This window comes from Pan paniscus, chromosome 13, assembly GCF_029289425.2.
Source record: "Pan paniscus chromosome 13, NHGRI_mPanPan1-v2.0_pri, whole genome shotgun sequence".
Lineage (NCBI taxonomy): Eukaryota > Metazoa > Chordata > Mammalia > Primates > Hominidae > Pan > Pan paniscus.
This window is the reverse complement of record NC_073262.2, coordinates 36,367,885-36,390,046: the sequence shown is the minus strand read 5'-3', so window position 1 is coordinate 36,390,046 and position 22,162 is coordinate 36,367,885. Positions and strand designations below refer to the sequence as shown.

Below are 22,162 nucleotides of genomic sequence, written 5' to 3'. Positions count from 1 at the left end.
TTTAATCACAAAAGAAATGTGTATATATGTGCATATGGACTTCTATGTGCACGTATTTTTTTAAAATGAGGCAAAATTCGTATAACATAAAATCTATCATTTTTACTTTTTTAAAAAGTACAGTTCAGTAATGGCTTAGTACATTGATAGTGTTGTGCAACTAGCACCTCTGTCTAGTTCCAGAACACTTTTATCAGTCCCAGAGGAAACTCCATAACCAATTACTTACCATTTCCCCCTCCCCACGGGCCTGGCAACTACTAATCTGCTTTTTGTATGTATGGATCTGCCCAATATTTAAAACAAGTGAAATGATACAATGTGGCCTTTTGTGCCTATCTTCTTTCACTTAGCATAATGTTTTCAAGATTCATTCATGTTGTAACATGCATCAATACTTTATTTCTTTTTATGACTACATATTATTTCATTGTGTGACCAGGCTTAATGGCTCACACCTGTAATCTCAGCACTTTGGGAGGCTGAGCTGGAAGGATCCCTTGAGCCCAGGAGTTCAGGACCAAACTGAGCAACAGTGAGATCTTGTCTCTATAAGAAATAAAATTACCCAGGTGTGGGCAGTGAGCTGTGATTGCATCACTGTATTTCAGCCTGAGTGGCAGAGCAAGACACTGTTTAAAAAAAGGAAAATTCATTGTGTACATGTACCACATTTTAAAAATTCATTTATTGCTTGATGAACATTTGGATTGTCCATCAATGGATGGATTATTAGCTAGTAACCTTTTGGCTATTGTGAATACTGCAGCAAAGAACATTTATGTCTCAGTCATTTGAACACCTGTTTCCAGTTCTTTTGGATATATACCTAGGAGTAGAATAGCTGGATCATGTGGTAATTCTATGTTTAATTTTTTGAGGAATCCTTAAACTGTTTTTCACAGCAGTTAAACCATTATACATCTCCACAAGCAATGTCCAAGGATTCCAGTTTCTCTACATCCTCGTCAATGCAGGTGATTCCCCACTCCTTTTTTTTTTTTTTTAATAGCCATTCTAGTAGCTTTTTTTTTTTTTTTTTTTTTGGTCTTTTTCAGCATTTTTACTGTGATCCATGTGTTTGTGGGTTTCTTTGCATTTAACCTACTTGGAGTTGATTGAGCTCCTTAAATGTGTATATTATTGCTTTTCAATAAATTTGAGAAGTTTTCAGCCATTTTTTTTAGTTATTTTTTTCTGCTGCTTCTGTCTTTCTTCTTCTGATACTCCCATTATATACATGTCAGTGTGCTTAAAATAATGTCCTACAGTTCTCTGAAGATGTTCATTTTTCTTCATATTTTTCTGTCTGGATTGTATAATCTCTACTGATTTGTCTGTAAGTTCACTAATTCTTCTATTTGTTCATATCTACTGTTGACCTCCTCTAGTGAATTTTCATTTCAGTTATATGGTTCAGCTCCAGAATTTTTATTTGGTTCTTTTAAAAAAAAATAACCTTTACCTTTTTGTTGATATTCTTTTTTTGTGTGTGACATTGTCATCATACCTTCCTCTAATTATGATTTCCTTTAGTTCTTTACACATACTTATTAATGGCTATTTGGAATGCTTTGTCTGTTAAATCCAACATGTAAGTTTAATCACAGTTTCTGTTATCTGTTTTTTTCCCCAGCATATGGGTCATACTTTCTGTTTTTTCATGCCTCGTAATTTTCTATTCAAAGCTGGATATTTTATGTAGTAAATTGAGAAATTCTTGGAACTGGTTTCTTCCTTCCAGTGAATGCTGTTGCTTCTTGCTTATTTTGTTTATGGACTGTTTTAGTGGAGTCTGTTTAGTGCCCCCCCCCCCCCCACACACACACACACAGGCACACAGTGTTAAGCCTCTGATGTTGCACCTCTGGGGAAGCAGCCTTGGGTATTCCCAGTTACCCTGGGTGATGGTGGTTTGGCAGGGCTCTCTTTTTGCCTGACTACTCACATCTGTTAAGGTCCATTAATCTAGTGCTAATTGCACTGTTTTCAACAATGCCCTGGGGCATTATGTTGTTCTGCAGACTCATCAACTTTGGTTTCCTTTGAAGAAATAGTTCCCTAAGTCAGTGCTTGAAATTTCTTCTGAATCCAGGTGGGCTCCTCTCAGCTGTGTCTTTTCCTGTTTTTTTTTTTTTGGGCAAATCAACTGTCCTGTAGTTTAGCCTTTGTATCCATTGATTCCTCCAGTCTCTTCTCATTTGCCTCTCACAGCCTCTACTGTTTTTCAGATCATGCTTGCCTGTTTCCTTGCAAATGAACTTCTTTTCTCTGGGAAGAGATTAAAAGCAGTCTGCTTTATGGTCCACTTCTTTCCACAGGCAAACATCTCCAAGCCCAGGCTCTGGAGTAAGGAGGAAGGAACAATGGTATTTCTTTCCCAGTGTATCTCTACTGTAGGAGCTGTGCTGGAGGGAGGCAGTAGCCTCAGTTCTTCTTATCTTCACGCTCTTGGTATGGAACCCACAGTTTACAAGCCAAGACAGCAGTGATTGGTACCCCGACAGCATCATGCCCAAAGTAGAGCCTCCACCTTTCCGGCAGTGACAGATTTGAAGAAGGGAGCCAGCCCCTGTAACATCAGCATTAAGTAGCTAGAGGTGTAGCAGCATGAGCCAAACAAACAAACAAAACCCCTCAGACACCGAGTTGAGGAAGGAAAGGACTTTATTCGGCTGGGAGCGTCGGCAGACTTACATCTCAAACAACCGAGCTCCCTGAGTGAGCAATTTCTGTCCCTTTTAAGGGCTTACGACTCTTAAGGGTGTCCACGTGAGAGGGTCGTGATCGATTGAGCAAGCAGGGGATACATGATTGGGGGCTGCATGCACCGGTAATCAGAACGGAACAGAACAGTACGGGGATTTTCACGATGCTTTTCCATACAGTGTCTGGAATCTATAGATAACACAAGCAGTTAAGTCATGGGTTGATTTTTAACTACCAGGCCCAGGGTGTGGCATCGGGCTGTCTGCCTGTGGATTTCATTTCTGCCTTTTAGTTTTTACTTCTTTTTTCTTTAGAGGCAGAAATTGGGCACAAGACAATATGAAGGGTGGTCTTCTCCCTTAGAGGCAGGATGAGAAATGTTGACATCCTTCCTGTCACAGCAGGACATTGACTGGACCTGTTGGAAGAGGGAACACAGTGCTTATGGCTACACCAGTCTAGAGTGGAGTTTCTGACTCCTTGAGTTAGGACAGAGCAGCTCCTGGTTCAAAGACCACAGACTCTCACTTTTCTCATAGTCTCTACTAAATTTTCTTGAATAAATGTTTCTTCATTTGTTCTGTGCTTCCAGCAGTGTTTTTATATTTTTCACCAAATTTGCTGGGGAGTATGTCCATGGAACTCCTCAAGTTGTCACGCTGAAAGTTTTTTTCATTAGTGGTTCAGTCTCTGCTGCTTATGGGGGTCTGTTCACATTTTCGGTTTCTTCTTGAGTCAGTTTTGGTAGTTCCACATTTGTGAATTTTAAAATTTTTTCTTCTGTTACTGATTTATAGTTTCATTCAACTGCAATCAGAGAGGATACTTTGTATAATTTAAATTTTTTTAAATTTGTCGAGACTTGTTTTGTGGCCTAGGTAGCATATGGTCTGTCCTTGAGAACATTCCATATGCACTGGAGAAGAATGTGTGTTCCACTGTTGATGAGTGAAATGGCTGTTAGGTCTAGTTATTTTATACTGCTGTTCAAGTCTTCTATCTCTTTATTGATCTTCCTCGTTCTCTGCATTATTGAATGTTGGGTATTTCTGTCTCCAGCTATTATTGTAGAATTGTCTATTCTCTCTTTAATTCTGTTAGTTTTTGCTTGATATAGTTTGGGGCTCTATTATTTGGTGTATATATGTTTGTACTTGTCATACCTTCTTGATGAATTGACTCTTTTATCAATAGATAATATCCTTTGTCTCTCGTAACAATTTTTGACTTAAAGTCTGTTTTGTCTTATGGTAGCATAGCCACCCAGCTCTCTTCTGCATGAAATACCTTTTTTCATCCTTTCACTTTCAACCTATTTTTGATTTCCATACACAAGAACCCTTAAAAATATTCTTCCAGTCTTTTCACATTGCCTATCTGTTGGATCACTTCTTCAGTGCTTAGCCAGGCCATTTGCAACTCTGCCTTAGTCTTCACTTCCTGTTGGCTCAGCAATGTCAGCCAGCTTAGGACCTTCTTACCTGTTTTCTTTTCTTTTTTCTTTTTATTATACTTTAAGTTTTAGGGTTCATGTGCACAACGTGCAGGTTAGTTACATATGTATATATGTGCGATGTTGGTGTGCTGCACCCATTAACTCATCATTTAACATTAGGAATATCTCCTAATGCTATCCCGCCCCCCTCTCCCCACCCCACAACAGACCCCGGTGTGTGATGTTCCCCTTCCTGTGTTCGTGTGTTCTCATTGTTCAATTTCCCACCTATGAGTGAGAACATGCGGTGTTTGGTTTTTTGTCCTTGCGATAGTTTGCTGAGAATGATGGTTTCCAGCTTCATCCATGTCCCTACAAAGGACATGAACTCATCATTTCTTACGGCTGCATAGTATTCCATGTTGTATATGTGCCACATTCTCTTAATCCAGTCTATCATTGTTGGACATTTGGGTTGGTTCCAAGTCTTTGCTATTGTGAATAGTGCTGCAATAAACATATGTGTGCATGTGTCTTTATAGCAGCATGATTTATAATCCTTTGGGTATATACCCAGTAATGGGATGGCTGGGTCAAATGGTATTTCTAGTTCAAGATCCCTAAGGAATCGCCACACTGACTTCCACAATGGTTGAACTAGTTTACAGTCCCACCAACAGTGTAAAAGTGTTCCTATTTCTCCACATCCTCTCCAGCACCTGTTGTTTCCTGACTTTTTAATGATCGCCATTCTAACTGGTGTGAGATGGTATCTCATTGTGGTTTTGATTTGCATTTCTCTGATGGCCAGTGATGATGAGCATTTTTTCATGTGTCTGTTGGCTGCATAAATGTCTTCTTTTGAGAAGTGCCTGTTCATATCTTTCACCCACTTTTTGATGGGGTTGTTTTTTTCTTGTAAATTTGTTTGAGTTCTTTGTAGATTCTGGATATTAGCCCTTTGTCAGATGAGTAGATTGCAAAAATTTTCTCCCATTCTGTAGGTTGCCTGTTCACTCTGATGGTGGTTTCTTTTGCTGTCCAGAAGCTCTTTAGTTTAATTAGATCCCATTTGTCAATTTTGTCTTTGTTGCCATTGCTTTTGGTGTTTTAGACATAAAGTCCTTGCCCATGCATATGTCCTGAACGGTATTGCCTAGGTTTTCTTCTAGGGTTTTTATGGTTTTAGGTCTAATAAGTCTTTAATCCATCTTGAATTAATTTTTGTATAAGGTGTAAGGAAAGGATCCAGTTTCAGCTTTCTACATATGGCTAGCCAGTTTTCCCAGCACCATTTATTAAATAGGGAATCCTGTCCCCATTTCTTGTTTTTGTCAGGTTTGTCAAAGATCAGATGGTTGTAGATATGTGGCATTATTTCTGAGGGCTCTGTTCTGTTCCGTTGGTCTATATCTCTGTTTTGGTACCAGTACCATGCTGTTTTGGTTACTGTAGCCTTGTAATATAGTTTGAAGTCAGGTAGAGTGATGCCTCCAGATTTGTTCTTTTGGCTTAGGATTGACTTGGCAATGCAGGCTCTTTTTTGGTTCCATATGAACTTGAAAGTAGTTTTTTCCAATTCTGTGAAGAAAGTCATTGGTAGCTTGATGGGGATGACATTGAATCTGTAAATTACCTTTGGCAGTATGGCCATTTTCACGATACTGATTCTTCCTACCCATGAGCATGGAATGTTCTTCCATTTGTTTGTATCCTCTTTTATTTCATTGAGCAGTGGTTTGTAGTTCTCCTTGAAGAGGTCCTTAACATCTCTTGTAAGTTGGATTCCTAGGTATCTTATTCTCTTTGAAGCAATTGTAAATGGGAGTTCACTCATGATTTGGTTCTCTGTCTGTTATTGGTGTATAAGAATGCTTGTGATTTTTGCACATTGATTTTGTATCCTGAGACTTTGATGAAGTTGCCTATCAGCTTAAGGAGATTTTGGGCTGAGACCATGGGGTTTTCTAGATATACAATCATGTCATCTGCAAACAGGGACAATTTGACTTCCTCTTTTCCTAATTGGATACCCTTTATTTCCTTCTCCTGCCTGATTGCCCTGGCCAGAACTTCCAACACTATGTTGAATAGGAGTGGTGAGGGAGGCCATCCCTGTCTTGTGCCAGTTTTCAAAGGGAATGCTTCCAGTTTTTGGCCATTCAGTATGATATTGGCTGTGGGTTTGTCATAGATAGCTCTTATTATTTTGAGATACTTCCCATCAATACCTAATTTATTGAGAATTTTTAGCATGAAGGGTTGTTGAATTTTGTCAAAGGCCTTTTCTGCATCTATTGAGATAATCATATGGTTTTTTTCATTGGTTCTGTTTATATGCTGGATTACGTTTATTGATTTGCATATGTTGAAGCAGCCTTGCAACCCAGGGATGAAGCCCACTTGATCATCATGGATAAGCTTCTTGATGTGCTGCTGGATTCAGTTTGCCACTATTTTATTGAGGATTTTTGCATCAATGTTCATCAGGGATATTGGTCTAAAATTCTCTTTTTTTGTTGTGTCTCTGTCAGGCTTTGGTATCAGGATGATGCTGGCCTCATAAAATGAGTTAGGGAGCATTCCCTCTTTTTCTATTGATTGGAGTAATTTCAGAAGGAATGGTACCAGCTCCTCCTTGTACCTCCGGTAGAATTCAGCTGTGAATCCATCTGGTCCTGGACTTTTTTTGGTTGGTAAGCTATTAATTATTGCCACAATTTCAGATCCTGTTATTGGTCTATTCAGAGATTCAACTTCTTCCTGGTTTAGTCTTGGGAGGGTGTATGTGTTGAGGAATTCATCCATTTCTTCTAGATTTTCTAGTTTATTTGCGTAGAGGTGTTTATAGTAGTCTCTGATGGTAGTTTGTATTTCTGTGGGATCAGTGGTGATATCCACTTTATCATTTTTTATTGCGTCTGTTTGATTCTTCTCTCTTCTTTATTAGTCTTGCTAGCGGTCTATCAATTTTGTTGATCTTTTCAAAAAACCAGCTCCTGGATTCATTGATTTTTTTTGAAGGGATTTTTGTGTCTCTATCTCCTTCAGTTCTGCTCTGATCTTAGTTATTTCTTGCCTTCTGCTAGCTTTTGAATGTGTTTGCTCTTGCTTCTCTAGTTCTTTTAATTGTGATATTAGTGTGTCAATTTTAGATCTTTCCTGCTTTCTCTTGTGGGCATTTAGTGCTATAAGTTTCCCTCTACACACTGCTTTGAATGCATCCCAGAGATTCTGGTATATTGTGTCTTTGTTCTCATTGGTTTCAAAGAACATCTTTATTTCTGCCTTCATTTTGTTGTGTACCCAAGTAGTCATTCAGGAGCAGGTTGTTCAGTTTCCATGTAGTTTAGTGGTTTTGAGTGAGTTTCTTAATCCTGAGTTCTACTTTGATTGCACTGTGGTCTGAGAGACAGTTTGTTATAATTTCTGTTCTTTTACATATGCTGAGGAGTGCTTTACTTCCAACTAAGTGGTCAATTTTGGAATAAATGTGGTGTGCTGCTGAAAAAAAGTATATTCTGTTGATTTGGGGTGGAGAGTTCTGTAGATGTCTATTAGGTCTGCTTGGTTCAGAGCTGAGTTCAATTCCAGGATATCCTTGTTAACTTTCTGTCTCGTTGATCTGTCTAATGTTGACAGTGGGGTGTTAAAGTCTCCCATTATTATTGTGTGGGAGTGTAAGTCTCTTTGTAGGTCTCTAAGGACTTGCTTTATGAATCTGGGTGCTCCTGTATTGGGTGCATATATATTTAGGATAGTTAGCTGTTCTTGTTGAATTGGTCCCTTTACCATTATGTAATGGCCTTTTTTGTGTCTTTTGATCTTTGTTGGTTTAAAGTCTGTTTTATCAGAGACTAGGATTGCAATCCCTGCCTTTTTTTGTTTTCCATTTGCTTAGTAGATCTTCCTCCATCCCTTTATTTTGAGCCTATGTGTGTCTCTGCCTGTGACATGGGTTTCCTGAATACAGCACACTGATGGGTCTTGACTCTTTATCCAATTGCCAGTCTGTGTCTTTTAATTGGAGCATTTAGCCCATTTACATTTAAGGTTAATGTTGTTATGTGTGAATTTGATCCTGTCATTATGATGTTAGCTGGTTATTTCGCTCTTTAGTTGATGCAGTTTCTTCCTAGCCTCGATGGTCTTTACAGTTTGGCATGTTTGTGCAGTGGCTGGTACCGGTTGTTCCTTTCCATGTTTAGTGCTTCCTTCAGGAGCTCTTTTAGGGCAGGCCTGGTGGTGACAGAATCTCTCAGCATTTGCTTGTCTGTAAAGGATGTTATTTATCCTTCACTTACGAAGCTTAGCTTGGCTGGATGTGAAATTCTGGGTTGAAAATTCTTTTCTTTAATAATGTTGAATATTGGCCCCCACTCTCTTCTGGCTTGTAGAGTTTCTGCGGAGAGATCAGCTGTTAGTCTGACAGGCTTCCCTTTGTGGGTAACCTGACCTTTCTCTCTGGCTGCCTTAACATTTTTTCCTTCATTTCAACTTTGGTGAATCTGACAGTTATGTGTCTTGGAGTTGCTCTTCTCGAGGAGTATCTTTGTGGCATTCTCTGTATTTCCTGAATTTGAATGTTGGCCTGCCTTGCTAGATTGGGGAAGTTCTCCTGGATAATATCCTGCAGAGTGTTTTCCCACTTGGTTCCATTCTCCCCATCACTTTCAGGTACACCAATCAGACGTAGATTTGGTCTTTTCACATAGTCCCATATTTCTTGGAGGCTTTGTTCATTTCTTTTTATTCTTTTTTCTCTAAGCTTCTTTTCTCGCTTCACTTCATTCATTTCATCTTTCATCACTGATACCCTTTCTTCCAGTTGGTCGCATTGGCAACTGAGGCTTGTGCATTCATCACGGAGTTCTCGTGTCTTGGTTTTCAGCTCCATCAGGTCCTTTAAGGACTTCTCTGCATTGGTTATTCTAGTTAGCCATTCGTCTAATTTTTTTTCAAGGTTTTTAACTTCTTTGCCATGGGTTTGAACTTCCTCCTTTAGCTTGGAGTAGTTTGATCGTCTGAAGCCTTCTTCTCTCAACTCGTCAAAGTCATTTTCCATACAGCTTTGTTCTGTTGCTGGTGAGGAGCTGCGTTCCTTTGGAGGAGGAGAGGCGCTCTGATTTTTAGAGTTTCCAGTTTTTCTGCTCTGTTTTTTCCCTATCTTTGTGGTTTTATCTACCTTTGGTCTTTGATGATGGTGACTTACAGATGGGTTTTTGGTGTGGATGTCCTTTCTGTGTTAGTTTTCCTTCTAACAGTCAGGACCCTCAGCTGCAGGTCTGTTGGAGTTTGCTGGAGGTCCACTTCAGACCCTGTTTGCCTGGGTATCAGCAGTGGAGGCTGCAGAACAGCGGATATTGGTGAACAGCAGATGTTGCTGCCTAATCGTTCCTCTGTAAGTTTTGTCTCAGAGGAGTACCCGGCCTTGTGAGGTGTCAGTCTGCCCCTACTGGGGGGTGTCTCCCAGTTAGGCTACTCGGGGGTCAGGGACCCACTTGAGGTGGCAGTCTGTCTGTTCTCAGATGTCCAGCTGCGTGCTGGGAGAACCACTGCTCTCTTCAAGGCTGTCAGACAGGGACATTTAAGTCTGCAGAGGATTCTGCTGCCTTTTGTTTGGCTGTGCCCTGCCCCCACAGGTGGAGTCTACAGAGGCAAACAGGCCTCCTTGAGCTGCAGTGGGCTCCACCCAGTTTGAGCTTCCAGGCCGCTTTGTTTACCTACTCAAGCCTGGGTAGCGGTGGGCGCTCCTCCCCCAGCCTCGCTGCCACCTTGCAGTTTGATCTCAGACTGCTGTGTTAGCAATGAGCGAGGCTCCCTGGGCATTAAGACCCTCCGAGCCAGGTGCGGCACATAATTTCCTGGTGTGCTGTTTGCTAAGACCATTGGAAAAGCACAGTATTAGGGTGGGAGTGACCTGATTTTCCAGGTGCCGTCTGTCACCCCTTTCTTTGACTAGGAAAGGGAATTCCCTGACCCCTTGTGCTTCCCGGGTGAGGTGATGCCTTGCTCTGCTTCGGCTCACGCTCGGTGCACTGCACCCACTGTCCTGCACCCACTTTCCGACACTCCCCAGTGAGATAAACCCAGTACCTCATTTGGAAATGGAAAAATCACCCATCTTCTGCGTCGCTCACACTGGGAGCTGTAGACTGGAGCTGTTCCTATTCAGCCATCTTGGCTCCACCCCCCACCTGTTTTCAAGCATGTGTTTGCCCCTGGGCATACCCATAGCTTTCTAGATTTCCTGGAATATGTGGGAGCTTTTCAAAGCTTTTATTCCCCAGCTTCTTCCTTCCCACGGTTTTTTGCCTGGTCATTGCTTGTGCCAGCTCTGATTCCTTCTCTAGGTGGCTATAACTAATACATTTGCCTCTTAATGCTTTTGATAAATGCCATATCCCAGAATGCTGTCCCCTACCTCAGGGAAGCTCCAAGGCAGGTGAAACTGGCCCTTCAGTCAGTCCTTCAGGGAATTGCCAGACTGGTCAAAGTACATTACAATATGTTTTAGAATAAGGTCCATCTTGCTCTCTTTGGTACCAGCACCGTATACCAGGAATGAGGGCAAGTGACTTTATATCAGCATCCTGTATCAGGAATGAGGGCTGATGACTTGGGCGGACCACCAAACTAGGGGAGGGAGCCATAGTAAGCAGGTTTGTTAAAATGCCACAGCCCTTTCTCACTGAAATTCAGTAGCTTGTTTCTTCATTAAGCATTCCCTTAGCTGTTAAGTTTTGTTTTTGTTTTTTTTTTTTGAGACGGAGTCTTGCTCTGTCGCCCAGGCTGGAGTGCAGTGGCGTGATCTCGGCTCACTGCAAACTCTGCCTCCCGGGTTCATGCCATTCTCCTGCCTCAGCCTCCCGAGTAGCTGGGACTATAGGCGCCTGCCATCACACCCGGCTAATGTTTTTTTTTGTATTTTTTAGCAGAGACAGGGTTTCACCGTGTTAGCCAGGATGGTCTCGATCTCCTGACCTCATGATCCACCCACCTCGGCCTCCCAAAGTGCTGGGATTACAGGCGTGAGCCACCGCACCCGGCCAGCTGTTAAGTTTTTGATTCAGTTCCAGAGTTTCAAACAAGCTGATTCTGACCATTTCACCAGCTATTCATTTCTTTTGTGGACGGATGGAGTTTTGGAGCTCTCTACTATTTTGTGACATCTATGTGTATATACATTTTTACATATCTACGAATTTCTACCTATATAGTTTAGAGATTCATATCTATGAATCTCTATGAATTCATATCTATGAATTTTTAAAGAATGTCAAGAAATTTATTGGTATGATAATCAACAATTCAGGATACAGGTTACTTCTGGTAAAGAGAGGAAACATGATAGTGGTAGGGACACACCAGGATGGTGGGTACATGATTGTCTGACATGTGATTCTTTTTTTGTTTTCTGAATATTTGAGATTTTTATATAAAGTTAGATAGTTGTGTGTGTCTATATGACTTACATAAAACATTGTGACATTGAAGCATTTTGTTGAAGTAGAAAGTCTTGTGTATGTTTATTTGAATAACAAATCTTGCTTTCCCTTTAATAAGTAAAAGTAGGAAATATCACACTTGAAATGCTTAAGACTAGTTTATATGATGGAATAGGGGAGAATCTTTTACTTATTTGTTGATGTATATAGATTGATTGTCTTGTGTTTTTCTCTAGATCTTAGTTTCATTGTACCCTCTCTGCAACCTTTTTCTGTAAGAATGAGAATAGGAAGGCCTGAATGTTAGTAGGTAGTTGATAGTCTGCTGTTTTTATTTTCATTTTTCTTCTTATGAAGAGGAAGAAAAAAATAGAATCCTGGAAATAGCACTGAAGTGGACTTTGGGAGATCTTTGTCTTTGTTCTTTGTTCTAATATTCATTCAACAGTGTAAATTTGGACAGTTCTTATTTTCTGTGCCAGTCCTCATTTGTAAAATAAGAATTGGAACAATAGGTAAGGCCTGTTTAAGCTTTGTAAAATATAGAAGGGCAGCATGATTCTATGGAAAGAGCATTGACTTTGGAGCCAGGCAAATTTGTGTTCATCTATTTTCTAATTACTTTAAAGTAAGCTTTCTAAACGCTTTTCTCATCATTAAGATGGTGTATTAACACCCATCTCACAGAGCTACTGAAGAATGAACAACATATATAATATCTTGTAAAGTGCTCACACATACAGTCTGTTCACTCAGATTCTCCATACCTTTATCTTGTAACTACATCCTTTGAAGTAAAGCTGGAGAGAAAAACAAAGAAATCCTTGTAATCTTTTATGTAGCTTGCTTTTATTTTTTTATTTTATTTTATTTTTGAGATGGAGTCTCACTCTGTTGCCCAGGCTGGAGTGCAGTGGTGCGATCTTGCCTCACTGCAGCCTCCACCTCCCAGATTGAAACAATTCTCCTGCCTCAGCCTCCGGAGTAGCTGGCATTATAGGCGCCCGCCCCCATGCCTGGCTTATTTTTGTATTTTTAGTAGAGACAGGGTTTCACCACGTTTGCCAGACTGGTCTTGAACTCCTGGGCTCAAGTGATCCGCTTGCCTCAGCCTCCCAAAGTGCTGGGATTACAGGCGTGAGCCACCGTGCCTGACTGTAGTTTGCTTTTATATATGAATTACATTTGAAGTGTATATGAAGTATATTTTTATATATGAGGTCTGTTGTGAGTTATACTTCAGGAAGATAATAACTCTTCTAGAGATATTGAAGAACTTTCTCTTTACCCTCCAGGGTTTCTAAAAGTTTTTTATTTATGTTTTTTTTAGTATTAAATTATAATAGTATCTTTTTATAAAAGCTTAAAGATTCAGGTTAATGTTTTCTTTGATTTCTTTCAATTTACCTTCTACCCCAGGATCTATTACTTAAACAGTAACATAGACACAAGATCTTACGTATTTCTGTAGTCCATATGAGTTTGAAAATAACCATGTTTTCCACTACTTTTAAAAATAATTACTTATATTTCTGTATTAATTAAAACATAACACATTTATGAAATATGAATAAATAAAAATAAAAAAATCTCATCAGCCAGAGATAGCCTTTTAATATTTAGATGTATTTGACATTATCACTGAAATGCCAAAGTGCAGCTCAGTGCCTCCACCTGCCAGTCTGTTTTTCTTTATGCACGAGTACCTCTATATACTATTTATATTTATAAAAGCAATGTCTTGTTAGGCATACTGTTTGATTTTTTTTAGATATATAACATATCCTGAACACTTTTCCCTGTCATTAAGAAAATTTAATACACTCTTAATGGTTGCACATTTTCCATGTATTAATATTGCAGAAATATACTGTGCTCAGAATTATCTTTTTCACAGTTATAATCATTTTCCTAGAATGTATTTACAGGATGAATCTGACAAAATTTCTTTTGATACTAATTATAAAATTGATCTATAGCAAAGCCTTATCCTCAGTATAGTGATGTCTGCTTCTCTGCAATTTTGCTGGCTGTAGGGTTTGACGGTTTAAAATAATCTTGGACAGTGCAATAGGTAGAAAACGTTATGGGTTCTTTTTCTATTTCATTGATTACAAGTGAGGGTAAACTTTTTTTTTTTTTTTTTTTGGTAATCATTCTTCTGTGAAATGCTTGCTCATCTCATCATTTTTGTGTGTGTGTGAATGTTTTTGAAATCAATGCAAGTTGCCAGAAAACATATAAATGCTTTCATGGACATCAAATAACACCATCTGCATTTTTATACTTTTAGAAATTGGTAGCTTATATTTTAGCGTCATTCCCTTCTTGCCAGAAATCTCACTATGAAATAATAAGGGAGATTATTATACTATTTATATTCCCACAAGAAAAGTATGAGAGTGCCTCTCCTCTTACACTCTCACTTATCTTTTGGATTTTTCCTAGTTTGATAGGTAAAAAGTGGCTTTTTAATTTAGTTTTAATTTTTATTTTTCTAATTATAAGTTTCTTTCCTGTGAGTTATTTGCTTATTTTCTTATTTGTAAAAATTCTTTATATATTAAGAAAATTAGTTATATGTGCTATATGCATTTCAGATAGTTTTCTTTGTTTATTGTTTTTGAAATTGGTCATAATGGTTTATTTTATCAGGTTTTTTTACAGTCACTGGCAAAAGTATTGACCAGGACACATCCCTCTCATATATTACTAGAGATTTTTCTAACAGATAAGTCTAATAATCATTACTCTTTCAGTACATTTATTTAATTAACTATGAATTTGCCTATAATAAATATTCAACTTTTGTTTCTGCTCCTGTTTCTACTCCCAAGTCTGTAGAAAACAATAGTGGTCTGTCTTGGAGAATGTTCCACATGCACTTGAAAATAATGTGTGTTCTGCTGTTGATGGGTGAAATGGCTGTTAGGTCTAGCTGGTTGTTTTACACTGCTGTTCAAGTCTCCTATTTCTTTTTTGATTTTCCTGGTTCTGTGCATTATTGAATGTTGGGTATTGCTGTCTCCAACTATTATTGTAGAATTGTCTATTCTGCCTTCAATTCTGTTAGTTTTTGCTTGATATAGTTTGGGGCTCTATTATGTGGTGTATATATGTTTGTACTTGTCATACCTTCTTGATGAATTGACCCTTTTATCAATATATAATATCCTTTATCTCTCATAACAATTTTTGTCTTAAAGTCTGTTTTGTCTGTGGTAGCATAGGGTTCTGCAGACTTCAGTATATATATTGTCATGTAATCTTGAAACCCTCTTACACCTCCAGAGTGCACTACTTATGTAGCTTATTCTGATTGTGCCTCTTTTAGTAAGTTACAAAGCAGCAGCATCTGGTCACTAATATCCTGGTTAGGTTATGAAGAGGTAATTATGCATACCATTGGATACAGTACAAGAACAGCTACCTGGGAGGAAATTTTATGACATAGTACGTCTCGGCAAGAAGCACTCTGTTAGGGATGAAGTCTTATCAGAGAACCTGTTGTCTGAGATAGACGTGGAGTTTTGTAGAAAGTCTGTATTTCTTCTTACAGAGTATTCATTGCCTGTTACATTCCATTCTATGTTTTACTTGACGAAAACTTCTGGAGTCTGACAGATGGGTAACTAGTATTTATAGTTCTAACTTTGCAAACCTTTTGGTTTTCATGACTATGTCAATAAAAAGGTGAAGGAGGGTGAACCAGATATTAACTGATGTCATTATGTTTCCATGATATTTTGTGATTTTATGTATATGCTCTTAAAACTATATGTTATTTTTAAATTTGTGATTTTTTGGAGAACATGCCTTTACAAAATAATCTTATCTATAAATACTAAGTTTGTTTAGATTTCAAGTGTCACATGTTACAAAAACTTACTTCTTAAAATCATTAAATTTATCTAAAATTCTCACATGTTCCTTCATAATCTAGTTTGGGATAGTAATTGTTTCATGTCTGTTTAAATATATCTTCCCTCTTGATTCTGTCGTTTAAACTTTTTAATCAGTACATCAAACTTCTTTCCTTTGTAGATAAGGTACTCAACTGTGTGGGGTACTACATAAATCCTGAAAGACTACAATAAAGTGGTGATGTCTCGGGAACCCACCCCACCTCTACCTGGAGATATGTCTACTGGTCCCATAGCAGAAAGCTGGTGTTACACACAGGTACATGCTCTTAAAAATCCCTCACTTTATGTCACTTATAAATTTTACAGTATGTTGAGAATAGTATTGTGAAACACTTTGCCATAGTTATTAGAAGTGTTAGAAGACTGGATCGTAGGATGTTGAACATGTAACAAGTTAAAAGTATTACCGTCATCATTATAAAAGTGGTTTTCTGAATCTCTTAGGTTAAAGTAGTAAAATTTTCCTATATGTGGACCATTAATAACTTCAGTTTTTGTCGAGAGGAAATGGGTGAAGTGTTAAAAAGTTCAACATTTTCATCTGGCCCAAGTGACAAAATGAAATGGTAAGATTTTTGTTTGCTTTGAATTTTTGTTTTTTGTTTTTGATGTGATCATCAGCTGCTCATGATTTTGTTGTTATCATTGTTCCTGAATGAGTATTAATGTAATTTCATATTAGATTGGTAGTATGTTCCTAATAGTGTGGGGAATTATAAAGAACTGTGAGGATGTTGACAGGAGTGCTGTTTGTGACATTAACACATGATTTCAGTGTTCTCTCTCTCTCTTTCTCTCTCTCTCTCTCTCGAATGCTTTTCAAGTATCATATTCCTCCATGTGAGCTTATTGTTTTATTTTAGGTGCCTGAGGGTAAACCCAAAGGGATTAGATGATGAAAGTAAAGACTACTTGTCCTTATATTTGCTTTTAGTCAGCTGCCCCAAAAGTGAAGTTCGAGCAAAATTCAAATTTTCCCTTCTGAATGCTAAAAGGGAAGAAACAAAAGCAATGGGTAAGTGATTTGCAAACTAAGTGAAGACATTTCTGTATAACTACATATTATGACTTCTTCTGCACCTTTACCTAGAAAAGTCTGGGACTTTTTTCTGCTAAAATCTGCTTAACCTGAAACTTTTAATTTGACCATTATTTAAATCCAGCATAGAGCTATAATTATTTTACTGAGTCTTAGACTTCGTAAAACATGTAAAAATGATTAATAATATTACTTCTTCATGTCCTAAAATGACATCCAGTTGTCACTTAGAAAAATAGTTGCTGTTAGGGCAAGGTGCCTGGTTCAGTGCTTGGCATATATAATATGTGCTCAGGAAGCATTTCTCTCTTGCCTTTTTTGCCAGGTAATAAAATCTGAAGAACAATGAGAAAGAGATAGAGTGCCCTGATATTTTGTCACTAGAATTTTTTGAGCAGTAGATTGAACACTGACTGAAAGGAGCCATTTTTCTTAGTTTCAGGGCCTACTAATTTCAGTCCAAAATTCACATATATAGCCAGCTGAAATGCAGTAGCCTTGAGCTTCATAATAGAAGAGTGATGTAGGAAATGTATGTTGTGTATGGCAGGAGAATAATATTTTCTAGAAATGAATCGCAGAATCAAGTAACTTGATTACAGAAAATTCACATTCACATACATTTTTAAATAACGTATTGCTAAAATAATATATATTTTCACATTGTCTCACCTTAAGATAGTGGAGTATTTCAGGTAGATTGATTACTGATTTTCCACTTCCATTTTATTCTTTGTATAATAGATGATGAATACTTTCTGTAGAGGATCTTGTTTACTGCCTAGTATATAGTTGTTATAGACTACCTTAGGCATTTGAAATATTTGCTTCAGATGTTTATTAAATCTATTACAAATTACACAAAAAGCATCTTTTGGACTTTTATGAAAAATTCTTTTTAGGGGAGAGGAGGTTATGTCTAGAGACTTAGGAATGATAAAGGACTTTCTTTATCTTTTTCACAGGTTCATGGATTTTTCTATAGTTGAATAAAAAATCGGTGGGATGAGTATGTCAGGAAAGCTTAAACATGCCTTGATATTTAGAACATCCATTTTTGAAGGGAGAAGCAGGAAATAAGATGTATGTTTCTTACCAGATTCTGATATTAGATGATTAGTGTGCCTATACCAACATATTTTGATCCTATTTAATTGTCTTTTAGGGCCAATCTTAGATTGTTAAAAAGATCTCTTCCTTCTCCATGTGATCTGATCTGACTTTTCTATTTGAGATCCAGAAGTCTGAAATTGAGCACATTGACAATGGCCAAAATTGAGTAGGCATATGGAGTTACTGTTTCTACCTGACTTAAAACTCTTATGACATTTGATTTATAAACACAAATATCTGTAACTTTTATGATGGATGTATTGACAAGTCCTGTTTTCACACATTTTATTTAACTGTGTTACCATGTTTAAAAAGTCTCTTGGATATTTATTTTATTTAAACTCTATTCTGTTTTCCACCAGAAAGCCAAAGAGCATATCGATTTGTGCAAGGGAAGGACTGGGGTTTTAAAAAATTCATTAGAAGGGACTTTTTGCTTGATGAAGCTAATGGTCTTTTACCAGATGACAAGCTTACATTATTTTGTGAGGTGGGTACATCTTTTATTCTAAGAACCCCATGGTTTATTTAGTGATATGGCAAAAGTATAAACTGGATTAATAACACTTTAAAATTAAGTAATTGGTATAGTTGATCGAGTTTCATTTGTAAATTCTTGACTAGAAAAAGCTTAGAAAATTCTTGACACAAATCAGTGTAATGACCCAGTCTGGAAACACTCTGTCATATTTCTAGCTATAATTTGTGTGTACACTTATACTACAACATACTACATCCTTCTTCCTCTTGAAAAGATTGTGAATGTGAATATGTGAACATTCCTAAATATTTTCTTCATTCTGAGTCACTGACATAGATTGTCAATTTTTAAAAAATTTTCAGATTGATTGTATTAAACATTATTACTGAGAATTTATCAGTTTGAACCCGAAGTACCTGGAAAACATTGAGAAGCTTTCTGATTGTTCAGGCGGTTGGATTAATCTAATTAAATAGCATTCTAAGAAATAGTTCTCAGATTTTTAAGATATGCCCGTGTCTATTGACAAACTTATAAGGTGTAATTATGTGCACAGAATGGGATATTTTGAAAGTTACTAGCATTGCCTCTGCCAATAATGTACACTTACGATCTGTCCTAATTTGATGTTTGGATTTGCTTTTGTCATGTTATCATTAGGTAGTTTTATCTATATGAATTTTTGAGATTCACCTTTGGACTGAATTCAAGGATTATATTTTTAACCAGTACAGTTTATAGAGAATATACATCAGTAACAATTTTATCAAAATGTTTAAGGCAGTTGATAATTTTCATAAGAAAGATAGTTGAAAAGATTTTTATCATGTACTCAACATTAGATATATTTCAACAGATTATCATGGACAGATGAGTGTCTTAGGAATATAATAACTTCTTAACTATAAGCTGTAATCTTTTTATAGTAAGTGTATAAGATTTCTTGGCAAGATTACAAACTAATTGTATGACATTATGTCAGAAGAATAATTGAAATATGCCCCCAGAGACTATATAATTGCATCTTATTTTTTACTTAGACAAGTTAAATGAACTGTATGATGAATTTATTATGAATACAATTATTTGGTTGACAAACACATAGCACAAGTCTTATTAAATAACTGGGAAGAAAACAGTATTTGTTGCTGATCAGCAGATATTCTAAGTAGTAGTCTAAATAAATATAGGTTATGCTATATAAAATTTTTAGCATCCTTACTGTAGAGTCTTCCAGAATTTTAGCAGTTATCCTAAATTTCCACATGTAAATTGTTTAAATGTTAATTTAGAACAGAAAGGATCTTAAAGGCTATTTAATCCAATTTTAACAAAAACAAAAAATGACCAGCTAAAATAGTTTTAGAAATGAACCTTTTTAGAAAATACCTTTTTTTTTTTTTTTTTTTTTTTTAGAATTGAAATAGTGTTTGCAGATATTTTCCTAAGTACACTGTGCTGGAACCTAGACAACCAAGAAATTCAGAAATAAGGCTGAAATTAAGATTTTTTTTTTGTATGCTTGGTATCCATATGCTACATGCTAGTGACCCCCAAAAACAAAACCCAACATGACATATATTTTAAAGTTGCCATCAATCAGATTCATTTTTGGATCCTGAAATATACATCTTTTTGCTGATATAGATATTTATACCCTGGGCACCGTATTTAGCATAGGTGGGCAAAAGGTACTTTTAACTAACATTCTTCATGCCCTCCACTGTTTGTTCCACCCCGCTCACGGATGCCCTTCCTTCTACAGAATCTCCAGCACTGCTTGCAGAAGAGGAGGAAGCATTGCACTACCCTTCCTAAAGAACTGCCTCCTCCCCCTCCCCTGCAAGTGGTGCTGTAGACAGGTAAGGCAGTTGGGTGCTACCCTTTTTGCACAAAACGTAACTTAATCTTGCAAGTTCCCTACGGTGGTTAAAGTAGCCAGAGATAGAGATTGGTAGCAGTGTAAGCAGCTCTGCCCTCTTTCCCAAAGTGACGCAGAAAATAGGAATTGAGAAATAAGTAGGAAAACTAGAAAACTGGTTAGTTTAATTTATCTTTTGAAATTCAACAGATTTTAAATACTCAGTCTACAGACCCATACCATTTCATGATATACAGGAAAAATGTATGTACAGATAAAACATATATAAACAAGTATTTCATGAGGTTTAACTAGCTCCTTTTTAAGGACACATCTTTTTTCCCATCCTGTTTGTCTTTTGCTAAGATAGTGTCTTAGTCCATTTCGTGTTGCCATTAACAGAATACCTGAGACTAGGTAATTTTTAAAGAACAGAATTTTTATTGGCTCATGGTTCTGGAGGCTGAGAAGTCCAAGATTGAGGCTACTTCTGGTGAGGTCCTTTTTCTCACATCATAACATGGTGGACATCATCACATGGTGAGAAAGAGAAGAGGTGAGGGGAAGAGTGGGGGTTGTTGGAGGGTAGGAGGGTGTGTGTGTGTGTGTGCGCGCCAGACTCGCTTTAATAAACCCATTGTCTCAGTAAACACATTAATCCATTCATGAGGTTAGAGTCCTCATGACCTAATTACCTCTGAAAGGTCTCACCTGTCAACATTGTTGCATTGGGTATTAAATTTCCAACATATGATCTTTGTGAAATACATTCAAATCATAGCAGAGAGCCTTTCTGTTTTAAAATAATTATATATGATAGTGGGAGGAAGTTGGGATTTATTTTCTAAAAAGCCCTTTCTTGGCAAAATGAAAAGTTGACTACCCTATTTCTGTCACCAGATTTTTTTTTTTTAATGACACCAATCTATGAAAATCAAAAAGTCTAAAACTCGCTATTCTGGAAGATATTCATGTGAAATTCGACTGTTAAAAGTTTCTCACTTTGGAGCCGGTGTGGTGGGTGTTTGGCTAGTTGATTAAAATGGCAAAATTGTAGTACTATTTAGCATTGGAAATTCCTGGCTTTTAGAATTAGTTGGAAAATTCAGATTTCGAAAACTGGAACCAATAGTTACCTTAGCTCTACATTAGAAGAGACCCAAATTTTTCAGGATAGTCACAGATTAGATCCCTCAAATGTTCCTTGTCAGTCTAAACTATATTCTCTGAGTTGAGCCAAAAGCAAATTTGAAAAAGGGCTGTCAAATGACTTTGAGGTTTTGCTTTGCAACATTTAACAATTTTGAAGATTGCACATTTGCCTCTTTTTTTTTTTTTTTTTGAAAGAAGCATAACTTGGACCTCAGGAAAGAATCTCAGCCTTTTTCCTGAATTTTTTATTCTAGGTTCCATTCAGTAAGAGCATTCATTACCTGCATTTAAGTATGTAATAGATAAAACCAAATTTTTAACATTTTCTTAAATATAGGTGTCAGGAAAATAATCAGAATCCATTGCATATGTCAATTTTTAATTAGATCATTAATTTATGTTCTATAAGAAGTCTCTTGAATACTCTTTGGAGTATGAAGTATTAATTATGTGTCTTAGTTAAAATTTGTGGTTGCTGTGATAATACTGTGTAGATAGGTATGTCAGTAATACAGATCTTCTGAATTGTTCTTGCTTATACAAAATACAAATATAACATCAATATCTGTGTCTGATAATATTGTCTTTATTTTTTAATCCTTTTATTACCTGATTTTTTGCCAAATTTCTACATTAAATACGTTATTTTGAATTTAAGAGACAGTAAGTAGAATTCAAGAAATCATTTCTGAAATTAAATACATCATCACATTTTGTAACTCTGCTGTATGTATCATGCAAGCCATTGAACAGATCCAGTTTTTTCTGTCTAGAAATTTCAAGAGCAGTGCTTGATATGAACAAATAAATGCTGTTAGGGTCTAAGGACCTGATCCCTTACGAAACCTTGAATATTAACACCAACATTTTTTGTGTCTATATCATTAGGTTATAATGTGTAGTAGAACAGGGCAGTTGGGTAAGGATTAGTGAAACTTTTTTATAGTTATTAAAATTTTAGACATAACTTGATTAAAAACTTGATAAGATAGCACCTT

The 22,162-nt window shown here is 37.0% G+C and overlaps 1 protein-coding gene across 5 annotated transcripts in view; it reads left to right on the top strand.

The window, feature by feature from the left end:
• SPOPL (speckle type BTB/POZ protein like) overlaps positions 1–22,162 on the top strand; it is a 71,393-nt gene that overhangs the window by 32,728 nt on the left and 16,503 nt on the right. For 2 of the 5 annotated variants that reach the window (XM_003822823.5, XM_034954063.2), the window contains exons 2-5: positions 15,637–15,774; positions 15,963–16,084; positions 16,382–16,533; positions 18,033–18,160. In XM_003822823.5, coding sequence (XP_003822871.1) covers positions 15,697–15,774; positions 15,963–16,084; positions 16,382–16,533; positions 18,033–18,160 — 480 coding nt within the window. In that variant the 5' untranslated portion in view covers positions 15,637–15,696. Of the gene's footprint in view, positions 1–15,636; positions 15,775–15,962; positions 16,085–16,381; positions 16,534–18,032; positions 18,161–19,916; positions 20,014–22,162 lie in introns of those variants that run through there. The other 3 variants (XM_034954065.2, XM_034954064.2, XM_034954066.2) reach the window with 3 other exon arrangements.